This window comes from Enhydra lutris, unplaced genomic scaffold (genome assembly GCF_002288905.1).
Source record: "Enhydra lutris kenyoni isolate GAN:26980312 unplaced genomic scaffold, ASM228890v2 scaffoldscaffold7, whole genome shotgun sequence".
Lineage (NCBI taxonomy): Eukaryota > Metazoa > Chordata > Mammalia > Carnivora > Mustelidae > Enhydra > Enhydra lutris.
The window spans coordinates 30,689,990-30,707,003 of NW_019154091.1; the positions used below are offsets into that span (position 1 = coordinate 30,689,990).

The window sequence follows — 17,014 nt, forward strand, 5'->3', positions numbered from 1 at the left end:
TCTCCTATAGTGAGAGTGTCCTCAGAATGTAGATTATATGAAGCAAGTTCTCCCCTTAAACTAAATTTGCAGTCTCCCATCTTCAGACCTTCTTACAGATTTACTGTGAAATTAGCACAAAATGCTTTAGACTATTCAAGAACAGGACAATAATAACAATATATTGTTTTCGGCTTTGATCCTATCCCCAAGCAAGGAATGCTCAAAAAACCTTGGAAATACAGTACTTTTGCTGTTCTGTCTTTTCTGAAAAATGTTGATTTCAAGACCAATATGGAAAAGCTGAACCTTTTGCAATAAAAGGAAATACTCAGTACTTTGTCCTATGTTGCTTGGCAACTAAGGGCTATAAATGGATTTTATGATTATAAAGGCTCTGGAATTAATGTGAACATGTAAAAGTTGTAATAACTCCCTGCAGACAGGAGTGTTTCTTTGAAAAAGAAGTGTGTGTGTGTGTGTGTGTGTGTGTCTGTGTGTGGGTGTGGGTGTAGCTTGTACTCATTCTTGTTTCAAAAGCAAGCAAGCAAGCAACTTGGTTCCTTTACACTTGCAAATGTTATCATAAAATCAATAGCTATCATTTATTTCATTCATCTCCATAACCCTAACAAACAGATGTTATTATCCCCCTTTTACAGATGGAGAAAACTGAAATTTTAGGATGTTAAGTCATTAGCCCAAGGTCACACAACTAAACAGCAGGGGAATCAGGATTCAAACCCAGGTCTGCCGTGGTTCACCAAAACCTACGCCACCACCCACAGCCATAAATTCACAGGAAGCGTATTTCTCAGCTCCTAATATTTGAGGCTATTGCTCGGCTTCACCCTGGTGGAGTGACACTCCTTCCAGCTGTCAAGTCATCTCAAGTTCTCCTTAGAACACATTATCTCACATTACTGTGCATGACAATTGCTTCTTATGTTGCTACCATCAGTGACTCAGATATCGGAGTATCCTCCCACGGGACTTTTTGTTCTGACTCTGGTTACCAAAAAAGCCAAGTTGGAGAGTCAATATTTCCTACTACACTTCTGAGGAACCCCGCTGCCCCAACCCCCTCTACAGATGTTTGATTTGCTCTGAGCAGTGCCTCAGGCCAGGGCTGGTGTTCTAGCTTTGCATTCTTACTGGGTAGCCTTATCTTTGGAGTATCTGTAACTGCCTGCTCTATGAACATAAACTACTGCCTTTTTATCACTAACACCTCATCTCATAGTACTGGAGCTGGGTTTTGCAAAAAAGAAAAAGAAAAAGCTGGATGCCACTAATGTACCAATCACTCAGGCTCCAGAATAATTTCATCTATGGAATGGAATTACATGCAAACTGGCGAACACACGCGCACGCGCGCACGCACATACTGACGCGCACGTGCGCGTCCCGATTATTTGAACAGGAGCCGGAAGTTCAGCCCCTAAGCATATAGATGGTCCTCTGCAACCTGTTCAGAAAACACCGGGCGGAGTGACGAGGAGCACAAGCCTCCGGAGTAAGACGGGCTTCTGCTTAGCTCCAAGCTCTCAGACATAATAGCCGTGTTCCTTTGGGCCAGATACAAACTCTGAATCTCTCTTTCCTCATCTATAAAGTGGTGATAACATTATCTCATTGTTCATTTTGTTGTGAAAATTAAGAATTAATACAGCTTAAGATTTGGTACAGCATGTCACATCAAGTCAAGTGTTCATTACTGGGTAGTAGTTTTCTGACTGATCACAGGCTGCTTCAGGGAGCTCCTTTAAAAGAATGAACATTTTCTTAATTATAGGTTAAAATAAAACTACTGCACTGGGCAATAACAGTGGGTCAGGCACCATACAAAGCCCTTCGCCTAAGATCATCTTACTTCATTCTCATTCCTCTCCTATGAAACAGTATCTACTTCACTTGATAGCTGAGGACACTGGCTCAGAGAGACCCAGTCATTTGCCAGGGCTGCACCCTAAGTCCATGGTAGAGCTGAGATTTCCACCCAGGGCAATCTGGAAGCAAAGCCTGTGCTCTAACCACCATGTCACTCATCACCACACATGCAGATTGGAGTCAGGAGCTCAGGGTTAATGTGTGTGATTTGTAAAGGTGCCTAGTTTCCAAAGGTCATGTGGGTGGCCTATAAAACATGGGCAAGACCTGTAATAATCCCCAAGATCATTCCTGCAAGCCCCATTACCTTGACTGTGTTTCCTGATGCTTGGACTTTCTTTTTAAGTGGGCTCCACACGGAGCATGGACCCCAGCATGGGGCTTGAACTCATGACCCTGAGGTTAAGACCTGAGCTGAGATCAAGAGTCAGATACTTAACTGACTGAGCCACCCAGGCGCCCCTGGACCTTTATTCTTCCTCAGGATTGCACCATCCATTCCTCTGTTAGACTCCGAAAGTCTCCTGATGACTTCTAAGTATTGATTTTGATTCATAGCTAATGGCCCAGTTTGAGTTAGAGCTTGAACCTGTCATAAAGGGATTTGGGTTTTGAATCTCTCCATCCCCAGTTAGCATCTCTGCCTCGTTTTCTACTGAACATCACACCACCTTCATTCCCTTCCCGCTAATAGCTCCTTTTAAGGAGAACAGAGGAAACCACCCTAGGTCACAGATCCAAGAGTAATCTACATAACAAACATCGGTGAGCTGCTATGACTTCCTCTCCAGAGTTGGTCTGGATATTTTAATACCCAGAGAAAATGAGATATCCAGAGAAAATGAGCACAAACTGAACAGCTATATATGGCAAAAGAAGGGCCCCTGTTTCTCCACCAGAAATTCTGGTCAAGAATTTCACTCACTTAACACACATTCAACAAACATCTTTTCAGTAACTGCAACATGCAAGACAGAGAACCTACAAAGATGAGCAAGACAAAGGCAAATCCTTACAGGGAGAAGCTTACACTGTCCTCTGTGGGAGACAGACATGCAAAACACAGAAACTGAACTTTAATGTGAAGGGTGCGCACCCAAGGGTGTGCACCCAAGGGTGTAGACAAAGTGCGGGAGAAGCATGGAGAATTTTGCTTCTAACTTAGCCCAGGGAAGTCTGCTGGAGAAAGAAGTAGGAAAGTGCATTCTGGGGAGAGGACACCGTCAAAGATCCAGTGTTATGAAAGGGCAGGAAGCATTCAAGAAACCATGAGAAGTTGTGAGCCTGGGGTATAGGTAATAGTAAGAACAATATTGAAGATAATAATAGTAATAGCAAACATATAGTAATCCAGAGACTATTCTGAGCCTCATGTAAACAGCATCATGTCACCTTCCCATACACTATTAGATAGTTACAAGGAGTATTCTGGTTTTATAAGTACATAAATGAGACACAGAGATATGAAGTAGGAGGAAGCTCACACAGCTAGCAAGGGGCAGAGTCAAGATTGGAACTCTGGCCTTGGAGCATGACCTTAACCACTTATATCAAACCACCTGTAATAGATATGAGTGTGGAGGAGTCCCCTGCGATAGGACACCTGGAATGTTATCTTGGGACAATTACGCTAAGCTCAGGCAAAGGAGATTCAACAGAAATGTTTAAGCAATGGCATCCACATGAGTTCCACTTTGAATGTGTGGATTTGCGAAAACTGAGGGACACCCAGGCCCAAACACATGTACTTTAAAAGGTTATAAATCCAGGTCCGGAATTTGGCAATAGAACTTGGGATATGCTGACCCATGGGAATGCCCACTCAGGGTAAGCTTTGATGTTCCAATAAGAGAGTTTCCGAAACAGGACTCGTGGACAGACCAGGAGGGGGCAAACTACTGAAAGCACCTGAGAAGACACAGGCCGGAGGAGAACCAGAAGAGAAGGTGCCAGGGCATCAAATAGGAGAGAGTTTCCACAACTGAACAATGGGTGATGGTGATGAATCCCAGAGTCACGGCCGGGAGGATGAGGTCGAACGTTTTTAATGCCATCCAGCAATTAGAAGAAATTCTAAACGAACAAGTCAGAGCAGAAGCCCGATTAAATTGGGTTGAAAAGCAAATAGGACGTGAAGAATAGAGCAGGTATTTTTCAGATGTATTTTCAGGGTATTTTGGTGATGAAAGAGAAGTGAACGTCTGGAAGGAGGGATAGAGTTGAGAGAAGAGATTTCAATCTTCCGGCTAACCCACGGATACCTGAATTTTGCTATTATGCACACAGCCCCCGGATGTTTTATTATCCTTTCCATTCCCTAGTATTAACTTGATTAAATCAATTTTAAGGTAATGTAAAGTACACCCAGAATCTTTTTAGAAGCAGGCTAGGCTCAAATAATCAGCAAATGCTGATCCAGTGCCGAGAGTTTCCGCCTAGCAGACTGGGCCCCCAGAAGCCTCTCTTCAGGTGCTTTGGGAACACCCCTGGGGACTGAAGGAAGCCCAGTGCAGAGGAAATAATCACCTTTTTCTGGAGATTTTTTTATACCCACTAGTAAAACTGAGAGCAGACTTTGAAGAATTCATTCCATTTTTGGTTACAGTATCCCTTTGGTATAAGCATTTTCTGATAAGGTGACAGCTCCGAATACAGAGATGAAACCGTTAACTTTTTTTCATCACTGCTTTTAATCATGCCATCAGAGCTCCCTTTCCCATCTCTTAACAACATTTCAAGTAGAGCCTGTAAGTTTCTAGGCTCTGATTGTCAAACCGTGCCCCAGTCTAGGATCTTCTTCCTAGTTTGAAGGGCATCCTCTTCATCATGGGGGCTCCAGGCTCAGGGTCCTCAGGAGGGGCAGGTGAGGGAAGCCGCCAACAGCCCAAGACCAGAGCAGGGGCTCCTCAGCTCTTCTGATTCACAGACCTCACTGGGCACCTGATGAAAAGTATGGATACTTCCACTAACATATTAGCCTACACAAATACCTGTTTCCACTCAGTATCGCAGGCTTCGAGTCCCCCTGAATCTTAACCCAGGTGAAGAACTCTGCATAGAGTATCTTTTTTAAGTCAAAAAGTGAAAATTAATATCAAACAGCAGTGATAGGGACAGTCTACAGATTGATTAAAAGAAAAAAAAAAACTTCCTAGCAGATAAGTTGTCTTAAAGAACTAATTAAAAAAAAAAATCTATATGCCAGTAACTCTATTTTGAGGAGATTCATACAAAGTAAATAACTAAGGGTTTGGGGGAAAACTTGATCACACTACATGTAGAACAGGGAAAGATCTAGAGCAAGCCCAAATGTCCAGCCATAAGAACTGGTTAAATTATAGAACATCTCCAATAAAGGTCCTCCCACATGTTCCTGGGGGCTAAAAGGGGGAGGTGTTCTCCTTACTCTTCTGCTGTTTTCAGATTAGCTTTCCTCCTCCCTTCTTCCAATGAAGCACATATCAGATGACCAGGCCCCTCCTGGTAGCGCTGTCTAGGAACCTCTTACTCATTCACTATTGCTGTCTCACTGGACACCCAGCATGTGCTTCCCTCTCTTCCTCTCTGCAACACCACTTTCGCCATGACTCCTCAGGGCTTCCACATCCACCCGATACTCTCCCAGCCTCTCGGGTTCTTAAACCCCTCACCTCCCACCTTTTCTCCACCTCACCTTAAATACCTCCCATCATGGCGCCCTGCAAAACCCTGGCATCAAACCAATAACTGCACCACCCTCTGAAGTCTCAGTTCCAAGTGTTGTCTTCTGATCAGCTCATCCTTTCCACTCATTGACACTGATGCCTCTACTCTTATCATTTCACCCACTGGGATCCCCCATTCATAAACCTTACCGCCACCCTTCCACACCTCTTCACCCCTTGGGACTCGCCCTTCCCTTCTCACCTCGCTGAGGTGTCAGGGCCTGTCACTCCAATTACTCCCTTGCAAAGGCTAGTCACTCTCTTCCCTTCTCTCACCTGGGACTCACCTGGGAAAACCTCAACTTTGTAAAAACCCAATTCTTCCCCTACCCTAAGCCTGCACTTAAGTGGCTGAATAGAAAATCATTCAAACATAATGACTGGCCTCACTTAAAGTAACGGAGCACAAGTCTCACACGGACACAGCCCTGACCAGCAATCCTACCCCTGGTGGACCAGCTGCTGGAATGCCACCTCCTCAGAAGCATTCCTGGTTACCTGAGCTTATGTCACCTACTCTCCCCGCCATCTTCAGTCTCTCTCTGCACAACTATCTGGTTTTATTCTCTTCATAATTATTGACTCTCTGAAGTTATTCTATTCCCTTGCTTGTCTTCTCTCTTCAGCCAGAAGAGGAGCTGCTTCGGAACAAGGACTCTGTTCACCACTGAATCCCTCCGCGTGAGGGCAACCCCTGGCTCACTTTGACTGGCTGATTCAATTAAAAAAAGGGACATGTGAGGAACTCGCATCCACCTTCTACCAGGATGATCTTCAAGCAAGTTAACCTCCTCCAGCCTCCTGATCCTCATGGGAGGATAAAAATCCCTCACAGGACTGAGCTGATGTCACACAGAGAAAGCGCTAGCAAGGTAACAACAAGAATAACAATAGCTAATATTAATTAAGCTCTCTGTGCCAGGCGTAGAAATAATATAACCAAAATTTGGGATAATGCTGTTATCTGCATTTTCTAAATAAGGAAACTAAGACCTGCAGTGGTTTCCTTCTCCATCATCCGAGAGGCAATAAATGGCAGAACCAGGATTCACATCGAAGACAGCTGACTCAGAATCCATGTTCCTAATTAAACTCTATACCCAGCACGTAATAAATGTTCAATAAAATCAGTCCTACAATGATAACTATAGGATGTTGCCAAGACACAACATCTAAAATTCCACCATTGAAGAACAACCAAACCTACGCTTAGAGATGCAACCTTTTTCAACTCATTTGGTCAAAACATCTTCGTGTCCACTGAAAGCACACAGGTGCAAGGCTCTATAGAGATATGATGACATCTGATCATTTGCTGTTTGTACCTTCTATGCACGCTCAGGTTTTATTGGCACAGAAAGAAGAGGGCAAAAGGGTGCTGGGAAGCTGAGAAAGTGGTGGTCCCAACGTGAAAGAAAAACAAATAACTGAGAGACTGGCCTGAGGCCAACAACACCTTTCCCCCACAAAACAGCCTTGCCCAGGGCCAGCCTTGGGCACTGTAGCTTTGGCCTCCCGCACTGCTGAAAGGTGTTCGGAGCTTCTGATGCCTCTCGCAGGAAGTCAGATTCATCCACCAGTTAGAGCTGGTTTCACTTTTGGAGAAATAACATGCGAGGACCACTTAATACATTTCCCATTCATCTGAGGCTTTCCACCACCTGGCAACACGTTTTCGGCTCTGCTTCTGTTTATTCTGTTCACTGGAGCTTTCTGCTTCTTCCTGGGCAAGTTTTCCTTCTTCCTATGTTTGAACTTGCTGGGTTCTCCAAACCCAAGTTCAATCACTCTTTGTTGACTAGAATAGTCTTTCACATCGTTCTTTCATTAGTTTATTCAATTAATATTACTGACTGCCTACTATATGCACATAGGCACTTTTCTAAGCGACATCTCTTCTCCTCCTCAACAATTCTGCTTACCTTCCTTGGAAGACTTTCTAGATCCATCCCATGGGGGCTGGGCACTTGAGTCACCGCTCCAGATTTCTGTATTTTCCCCATTTGCCTGAACACGCGGCCCTCCAGGGTATCCCTGTACAGTTCATGAGCAGCAGGTGTTTTTGCCTGTCCTGCATCCCTACAACTCTTGTTTAATAACAGCTATCTAACATTTTAAATCTGAAGCAGAGAGAGGGCGGCAGAAACTATTTGGAAGTTTGTTGACAGCTGCTTCCTGAATGGACTGTTCTTCCTCTTAGATCTCAGGAGCTGTTAGGTGGTTCCTGCCTGACCACAGCTTTGGGTTCTAGAAGCCACCGGCTCCTCAAACTTCAAAGAACATGCTGGAGTTTCAGTGGACCAGTGTCTTCCTTGTGTTTCTCCTTGTTATCTGCTCTTACTATGTGTTTTTTTTTCCCACTCCATGCAGTCAGGGTAGGAATCTCCTCTTTTGCTTTCAAGAAAAGCTAGCAAGTGTTTAAGAATGTACTTCAGGACATGACCAAGAAGAGCTAAATAAGTTTTCAATTCAGAAAACTTCCTCTTTAAAGATTAAATACAATGAACAATTAAATATTCTTCTCAAATCAGTTTTTTAAAATTTTTTAAAAGACTTTAATAATTGTCAGAGGGAGAGAGCTCGTAAAAGCAGGGGGAGCTGCAGGTAGAGGGAGAAGCAGGTTCCCCACTGAGCAAGGAGCCCCATGCAGATCCCTATCCCAGGATTCTGGGATCATGAATTGAGGCAAAAGCAGGCGTTTAACCAAATGAGCCACCCAGGCATCCCTCAAATCAGTTTTTTGGGTTTTTTTAAAAGATTTTATTTATTTATTTGACAGACAGAGATCACAAGTAGGCAGAGAGGCAGGTTGGGGCGGGGAGTGGGGGCGGAGCAGGGCCCCTGACAAGCAGGGAGTCGGGTGAGGACCTGGATCCCAGGACGTCGGGATCATGACCTGAGCTGAAGGCAGAGACTTTAACCCACTGAGCCACCCAGGCACCCCTCAAATCAGTTTTTATAAAATCTTCTAAAAAGCCTGGGAATAAAAGATGAGTTCCTCTGATATCAAGGTAATCCAAAGAAATACCCGTAAGGAAACAAATTAAGAATGTGAAATCACAGCTTTCAAAAAAGGAAAAAAAAAGAAGAAGAAGTAAACTGAAGAATGAGAGTTACTGCATTTCATTTGCTTATTCCTTTTTACCCAGAGAGCTGTTGTAAGAATTAAATGAAATAATGAACATAAAGTGAATAGCATGGTGCTGGGCACATGGTAAATGTGTAATAAATGTTGTTATTAATCTGGTTCAAACTTAAGGTGAAATCGATAAAGTCCAAGTTAACCAACTTAAAACTTTTCAAGTATTAAAGGATATCTAATTTTAAAGATAAAATCATGACTGGGGAACCTGGGTGGCATAGTCCTTAAGTGTCTGCCTTAGGCTCAGGTCATGATCCCAGGGTCCTAAGATCCAGCCCCACACCCGGCTCCCTGCTTGGTGGGAAGCCTGCTTCTCCCTCTCCCAACTCCTCCTGCTTGTGTTCCCTCTCTCGCTGTCTTTCTCTCTATATAAATAAATAAATAAAATCTTTTTTTTTTTTAAAGATAAAATCATGACTTTCATGCAAATATAAGATGAATGCACATCAAAGAATTAAACTACCTAATTTTTTAAAAAAAGATTTATTGATTTATTTGAGAGAGAGCACAAGCAGGGGGAGGAGTCGAGGGAGAGGAGGAGAGAGAGGGAGAGAAGCAGATTCCCTGCTGTTCGAGGAACCTCACCTGGGCTTGATGCCAGAACCACAAGGTCACAACCTGATCTGAAATCAAGAGTCCGACCCTCGACTGACTGAGCCACTCAAGGAAAATTCAAACAGCAGATCTAGATCTAGATCTACAACACCTATATCTATCCATTTAGGCCATGGAATGGTTTTACAAGAAAATGCAAAATTGGTTTTTACCCACGTAAACCAAGTTCATTTGCATTATCTATAGACAAAATCATTTACATGGATATCAGTTACCTGCAACATCTAGAGTTTTAAAATAGCTATAACACAATGAAAGGTATAAATCCTACAGAATTTGATATCCCCAGAAGGATGTGATCTAGACATGGTTTACTAGGGAGGAGGTCTATAATCTTTTTCATCTGTATCAAAGTCTTTTGTAATTCTTTCTTTATACATGGATCTTAAACAGAAGAGTTTTGCTGAATTAAACTCATTCTCCTCTATTTAACATATCCTGATTACAACATAATACATTTCAACTATTAAGTGCTTAAATAATAAAGTATAAAGAGGGAAATGAAAATCCCCATGCTCTTATCACTAGGAGATAACAACTATTAATACTTGAAGCGTACTCATCCAGTCGGTTCCGTGTCTGTGTGTGAGCATGTATGTATAGATATTAACTGTTTTCTTCTTCTTCTTTTTTTTCGAGATTTTATTTATTTACTTATTTGACAGAGAACACAAGTAGGCAGAGCAGCAGGCAGAGGGAGAGGGAGAAGCAGGCTCTCCGCTGAGCAGGGAGCCAGACTCGGGACTTGATCCCAGGATGCTGGGATCATGATCTGAGCAGAAGGCAGATGCTTAACTGACTGAGCCACCCAGGCATCCCTATATTAACTGTTTATAAATCAGTTTTAATAAACTTTGTTCCGGGAAGTTATATATACATGTATATATGTATACACATATATTCAATCATATACACCAATTTATAATCCCCTCTCCCCTTTATATAATGAACAATTTTTAATCATCATTTTTATAGTTATAAATATTCCATTACATGGAAAAACCATAATTCATTTAATTAATCCAACACTATTAGGAATTTAGCTTGTAACAAAGATTAGTTATTGTAAATAAAATAAGGTGCTTCTCTTCTGATAACCTCTTTCTCTTGCACTGGTACCAGCTTTCTTGAAAAAGCCAAACATGTCACATGGTATCAGTTCCCAGAGGACGTTGGGATCCCTAGAATACCTGATCTTTCTCTGCTTTAGTTCACTGACCTACCTATTGCATCAGTGGCAGGCTGGGAATTAGAATTCGAATTGCTAGCCACCTGAAATTGCCCTTTGTTCTTGTCATTATCCTGACACACAGATTTCAGCATAAAGTTTAAAACAAAAACTAAGATCATCATGAGCTTTGACACGTAAGACCATTTAATTGAAAATGATATTGTCAATCCAGATACTTTTTTATCCTATTATTTTTTAAAGATTTTACTTCTTTATTTGAGAGAGAGAGAGCAAGCAAGCACGAGAGAGAGAACACAAGCAGGGAGGAGCAGAGGGAGAGGGAGAAGCAGACTCCCCGCTGAGCAGGGAGGCTGACATGCATGGGGCTCCTTCCCAGGACTCCGGGATCACGACAGGAGCCGAAGGCAGACGCTTAACCAACTGAGCTAACTGGGCGCCCCAATCCAGATACTTAAAAAAAATTTTTTTTTTTTCTAAAGTAACCTCTATGCTCAAACTCACGACCCCAAAATCAAGAGTAGCATGCTCTACCAACTGAGCCAGCCAGGCACCCCAATCCAACACGTTCATGAGGAAAATGCATTTAAGGCTTAGTTTCTTAGACTGAAGGATCGGAGAAAACAGAAAAATAGCTTTCAGCTAGGTAACAAATTGCCACAACTTTTCTTGATTTTTCAGACTTTGTTTTTCTTTTGTTTTTGTTTTTTTAAATACAAGATCACATTTAATTAAAACTGACAGGGGCACCCAGCTGGCTCAGTCAGTTAAATAGCCAACTCCTGATTTCAGCTCAGCTCATGATCTCAGGGGTGTGAGATGGAGCCCTGTGTCAGGCTCCATGCTCAGCAGGGAGCTGAAGGGAAGATCCCTTCCCCTCAGCCCCCTTCCTCCCTCTCCCTCTCAAGAAAAAATTAAAAAAAGAACTGATACATCAACAGGAGCATGAGCAACTGGCTCTCCTCATGAGAATACCATATCTAGTTTCGCTGTCCTCATTCTAAGGAATATTTCAGAAAGGAATCACTAAGATCTAAGGGAAAGACTACAAAGCCCTACAAACTACCATTGAAAAGAGGCGGTCATTGGACTAGGCACAAGGTGGGTGCTCGGTATTTGCTCAAGAGTGGAGGTAATAAGAAATTGACAACTAGCTGTATGGTTTTCAGGCAGAAGGGAATCACTTAAGCGAGTGCCTCTATTTTTTTATTTCTAAAAATGAGGAGAAATGACTACTCCCTCATGAAAAGAAAGGCTTCAAATGGAGCAACAGAGTTTGGTTTAAGCTAAGAAAAATACTATTAAAATAATAATTGGATATTTTAGCAAGCTACAGAGAAGACTCTTGAAACTATCCTTAGAGACATCTGAAAATAAGACAAAGACAGTCTAAGAATCCTATTGGTGTAACAGAAACCAGAAGGTAGACCAGATTAACTTTCTAGGTCTAGAAGGAATCAAGTAGACTTCATGATTTTATAAAATGAACTGGTGGTTTCCCTAAAATAAAGCATTAGTAGCTAGAGCTTAGAGATTGCTACACACTGCTAGAATGAAAGTTGCATAGAATATAAAATCATGGAATATAAAATAGAGCTATGTTAGTGTGCCTACTGTGTGCAAAGCCTGGCCCACAGGGACACACTGATCTGGCCACTGTCAGAGACCAAGTATTCCATGGGATGTGTCCCAACTGAGATAATGTGATAATTCTCTTGGTCTTACATTTCTTCTTGTTACTTCTGGCAAAATCCAAGCCACAGAAACCACCATATTGTATTGATTCCTTCTGATGGTGACCTAGAATCTCACCACTTCTTTGGTATGATCACTCTGTATTTGGTACTTTTTGGTGTTGGGTCAATTCCATTCAACCTTTTAATATCTAGAATTTGTCAGGCACTCTACAAATCATAAGAAAGGCCAAAAGCACTTCTCAATGTGCTGCAAACTGCCCTCCAGATTCTGTGAGTAAATAGGGCTGCCCTCAATTCTCCTATTTCCTCCTGGGAAATACCTTTCAAATATATAAAAGGTATGGTCACAGTTCCCTTCACATGGAAGTCTGAGCATGGCTGATGAAACACCAAAGCCGCACTGAAGTCTCCAATGGCAATGACATTTTCAACAGACCCTCCATGAGAACATCAACCCCGCTAAATATGAGAAACTTTACCGCCAGTTCAGATTTTTAGAAGGAAGAAAATCTGTGTAACCATGTCCTATAGTATGCCTCTCTCAGAGAAAAAGTACTCATTCCTATTGTATGCCTGTCCCGTCAAAAACATTATTCAGTTGCACATTATTAAAATGTTGTGAGGGGCGCCTGGGTGGCTCAGTCAGTTAAGCCATTGCCTTGGGTTCAGGTCCTGATCCCAGGATTGGGATCCCAGGATTGAGCCCTGAATCAGGCTCTCTGCTCAGCAGGGAGTCTGCTTCTCCCTCTGCCTCCCCCTACTTGTGCTCAAGCTCTCCCTTTTTCTTTCTCAAATAAATAAGCGAAATCTTAAGAAAAAAAAAATAGTGTTGTGAAAAACAAAAATGGGAAGGAGGAGGAGGTGTTCCTTTGTTGTTTTATATACTCAGAGAAAAACTGTCTTAATAAAATCTTACATCTTTCTTGTGCTACATTCAGTAATTTCAGAGACAAGACAAACCTGCAATTTTTGAAACGTAGGGGATTAGAAGAAATACAATCTAGCACAGGACAGAGGCAAACACTAACAACACAGATATCCTGACCCCGTGATTCTTTTAACAGCCAAGCTAGAAGATGGAAATTCTGTGTTCTTTTAAATCACTACCATTGATTTTTGCTAGAAACACAGCAAATAAACCTCCACTTCCAATTTTAGGCCAGTTAGTATGACAGCATTTCTTCCCAGGCCAAGTTTAAGTGAATTCCAAAAAGGTGAAACAGTGATCGCGAGCAGAGCCATTTCTCAGAAGCAGGAAGTGCATGTTGGAAACTGGCCTCTTACCTTCGAAGAACTGCTGCAGGGCCTCCTTTTCCCCCAACACATCCATGGTGCTGGAGTCCTACTGATATTTCCTCCCAGAACAAGGGTTCTCGGAGCTCAGGAAGTAAGGGCTGTCCTCTCAACTTGAAGCCTACGAATGCTCTTGAAAAATCTTCATTTTCTTTTTACTGGAGCGAAGCCTATCTTCTGCCAACAAATGTGTCCGGAAAGATGGTTAGGTTCTCAAAATGATTATAAAACCAGGATATGTGACCATACAGAAAAAAAAAAAATTCATGGTGAGGGAAGTGGTAACAAATCCATCTATCTTACTGTAGGGAACTGTTTCTACTCTGCCTTTTGTCTTTGTTTTAAGGACCTTTGTCCTTAGTGATACATGTAATTACATAAATGGGCAATAAATACATAGGCTTATCTCTTATTTGTCCTTTTACACCAATATATTTATCTCTCCCTCTATATCAACCAATTTAGCCATAACCAGGCAAATATACAGAGTTTGTGTGTCTTTTTTACCTAGAGAGAGGGGGCACATCAATGTAATCGCTTTTTTAGATACGTTGAATAGCAGATAAACAGGCTTGTGCTAATGAAAAGTTAGGATTTGTGAAGTATTTCCAAATTTAGCCACAGTGGAAACTTACATTCCTTTGATACACACCTAGTCTATCTCCTCCAGATTTTATTTTCTTTGAAAGTATAACGTATGAGAAGCTCCTCTAATGGGCAACAAAACGGCATTTGATTCAGTAACTCTCGCAGTGGAGTACATATGGTTCACTATTAGTAGCTGGTTTCACTCCTAAATATAAAAGTTCTGCTTTCCCGCTCAGCTATTCATTTACTTAACAGTAGCCTAAGAATACAATTAGGAAATTAAATTGTCTCTTAGTCCCTTCCTTTTCTCTTTTTCCCCAACTTGTTATCTTGAAAACAGTTTTAATCTTTAGAAAAGCTGCAAGGATAGTACCATGAAATAAATACCCACTCATTCTTCATCCAGATTTACTAATTACTAATATTTTACCACTTTTGCTTTTTCCCTCTTGCTATATACATTTTTGGCTAGGCCATCTGAAAATGACATCTTGACATTTCACCAGAAATAATTCTGTATATTAACAAATAAGGACATTTCCTCACATAATCACAGTATCATTATACCCAAGAAATGTAATAAATTTAATACTAATATCTCATAAGTATTAATCCCACTGTCCCCAAAATATCTTTCATGACTTTTTGTTTTCTGATCAAGGACCTAATAAATGTTCATGCATTGCCTTTGGTTATGTCTTTTAGAGACAGAGATATAGAGATATTGTCATTTTTAGTTGTTTGGCTTTTTATGACATTGACACTTTTTTAACAATCCAGGTCCTATTGTCTTATGGAATGTCCCACATTCTGGGTTTGTCTGATTGCTTCATTATTGCTAGAATTAGTATAGATTATGTGGTATGCTTCCTTATAAGTATTTTAAAACTTCACACATATAAACTGTTCCTCAAAAACAAGCAAGGTAATTCTATATTGGAGGGGGAAAAAGTGAGAGAGAGAGGCTTAAAATCTTATGTTGAAGGTTATATTGGGCCCCAGAGCTTCAAGGACAAGTCATCAAGTTGCTTGAAGAAATGAATTTTCTACGTTGTTGTTGTTGTTTTCTCTTAGTTCAACTTGTGTTGAAATCTCTGCTGGGTGCAGGAAGGAAAAAGATGAGTAAATAATAGTCCCAGCCCTCCCCAGGTTTAAATGTGGAGCATGCAAGAAACACAAGTCACTCTAACTCAAGGAGACGCTGATAAAGGCTGGGGAAAACATCTCATGAGAACAGAGGAAGCAGAGATTATTTAATCTAGGGGGTGTCACCAAGAGCTGAAACTGGAGGGGACTCAAACAATGGCACATGGATACAGAAGAGCTGGGGCAGCATGTGCTTCACGAAGAGAAAAGATGGCAAATAAGTTGAAGAAGGATTTGGGTAGATTTTGAATGCTGGGCGACATCGGATTCCTTACAAATATTTACTCTCTGTCCAGGATTTCTATTTAGGCAGTGGTCATGCATGATGTAATTGAAAGATAGCTGTGTTGGAAAGTGTTGGTTAGAGCAGTAACAAAGTTGGACCCGTATTAAAGCCCGAAGATGGTATTGAATCCAAAATTGGCTTCAGATGGGATGTGCAGAGCAAGGAAGAGGCCAAATGATACTTTTAAGTAGATGCCCTTAGGTGCAATACGAATTAGGATGCCGAAGACGTGTGGCCAGGGCTAAATCTAGACTCCCAAGAGAAGTTCCCAGCCACGTTTTCTGGAGGCCGTTGGAAGTAAGTCGTCACGCTGTATTCACTGCCAAATGACAGAGGATCCAGCCAATGATTCACCCAGACACCTCAGTCTCAGCAGCAGACTAGTGAGTGAGCAGAAACAAAAAAGGGAAAGAAATAAGATTCCAAGTGATGGGCTGAGAAGCAAAGTTAGAATAAGTTCCCAAGCTCAAATACTTAACCGGGCCAGGCAGGTAAGTTAGTACAATGGGCCCACATAAGCAAAAACCAACCACGTAAGCATACTGATAACTGACAAGTGACCCTTTAGTCTTGGGGTCAGGAAGACAGGGGTGGTGGGGCATAGAGCAAACAGAGGCTACAAGCCCTGCTAAAGGGTGGATCCCCCCAACAGGTAGAACCCCTCAGCTTCTTCCAAGAATGTGGATTCAGTGTTGTCAAAGTGGCCAATTTTAAAAGCGAAGCTAGAAATGCAGATTTTAATTTTAAATCTCATTTTTAAACGTTGCAACTAATTTTTTTTATTTCTTTTCAGCGTAACAGTTTTCATTGTTTTTGCACCACACCCAGTGCTCCATGCAATCTGTGTCCTCTCTAATACCCACCACCTGGTTCCCCCAACCTCCCACCCCCCGCCCCTTCAAAACCCTCAGATTGTTTTTCAGAGTCCATAGTCTAAAAAAAGAGAGAAAAAAAAAAAAAGAGTCCATAGTCTCTCATGGTTCACCTCCCCTTCCAATTTCCCTCAACTCCCTTCTCCGTTGCAACTAATTTTAAATCTCATTTTTTTTTAAAGATTTTATTTATTTGACAGACAGAGATCACAAGTAGGCAGAGAGGCAGGCAGAGAGAGAGGAGGAAGCAGGCTCCCTGCTGAGCAGAGAGCCCGATGTGGGGCTCGATCCCAGGACACTGGGATCATGACCTGAGCTGAAGGCAGAGGCTTTAACCCACTGAGCCACCCAGGTGCCCCTTAAATCTCATTTTTAAATGATACAACTAATTTGTTCAGAAACAAATCGAATGTAAAAATAAACCAAAACATCGTCAAGGACAAACAGCACATAGGTGGAAACATGACTCTGCCTGCGCTATGGCGGTGTGCAACCTCCAGGTGAGAGGCTAACCGATAACAACCAACATGGTTTGAGGAAGGTAAAGAGAATGTAGAAGAAAGTTGTTGGGAAGGAAGGGCTGGAAAATATATCTGTATTAATTGATGAGTCC

The 17,014-nt window shown here is 41.9% G+C and overlaps 1 protein-coding gene across 1 annotated transcript in view; it reads right to left on the reverse strand.

Annotated features, from left to right (window-relative positions):
* The window catches only part of LOC111142003 (myelin regulatory factor-like), a 118,840-nt gene extending 105,294 nt beyond the window's left edge, over positions 1-13,546 (reverse strand). Inside the window, exon 1 of the mRNA XM_022494930.1 lies at positions 13,501-13,546. Within this exon, the coding sequence (XP_022350638.1) occupies positions 13,501-13,546 (46 nt within the window). The remainder of the gene's footprint in view (positions 1-13,500) is intronic.
* Between the last annotated feature and the right edge of the window lie 3,468 nt (positions 13,547-17,014).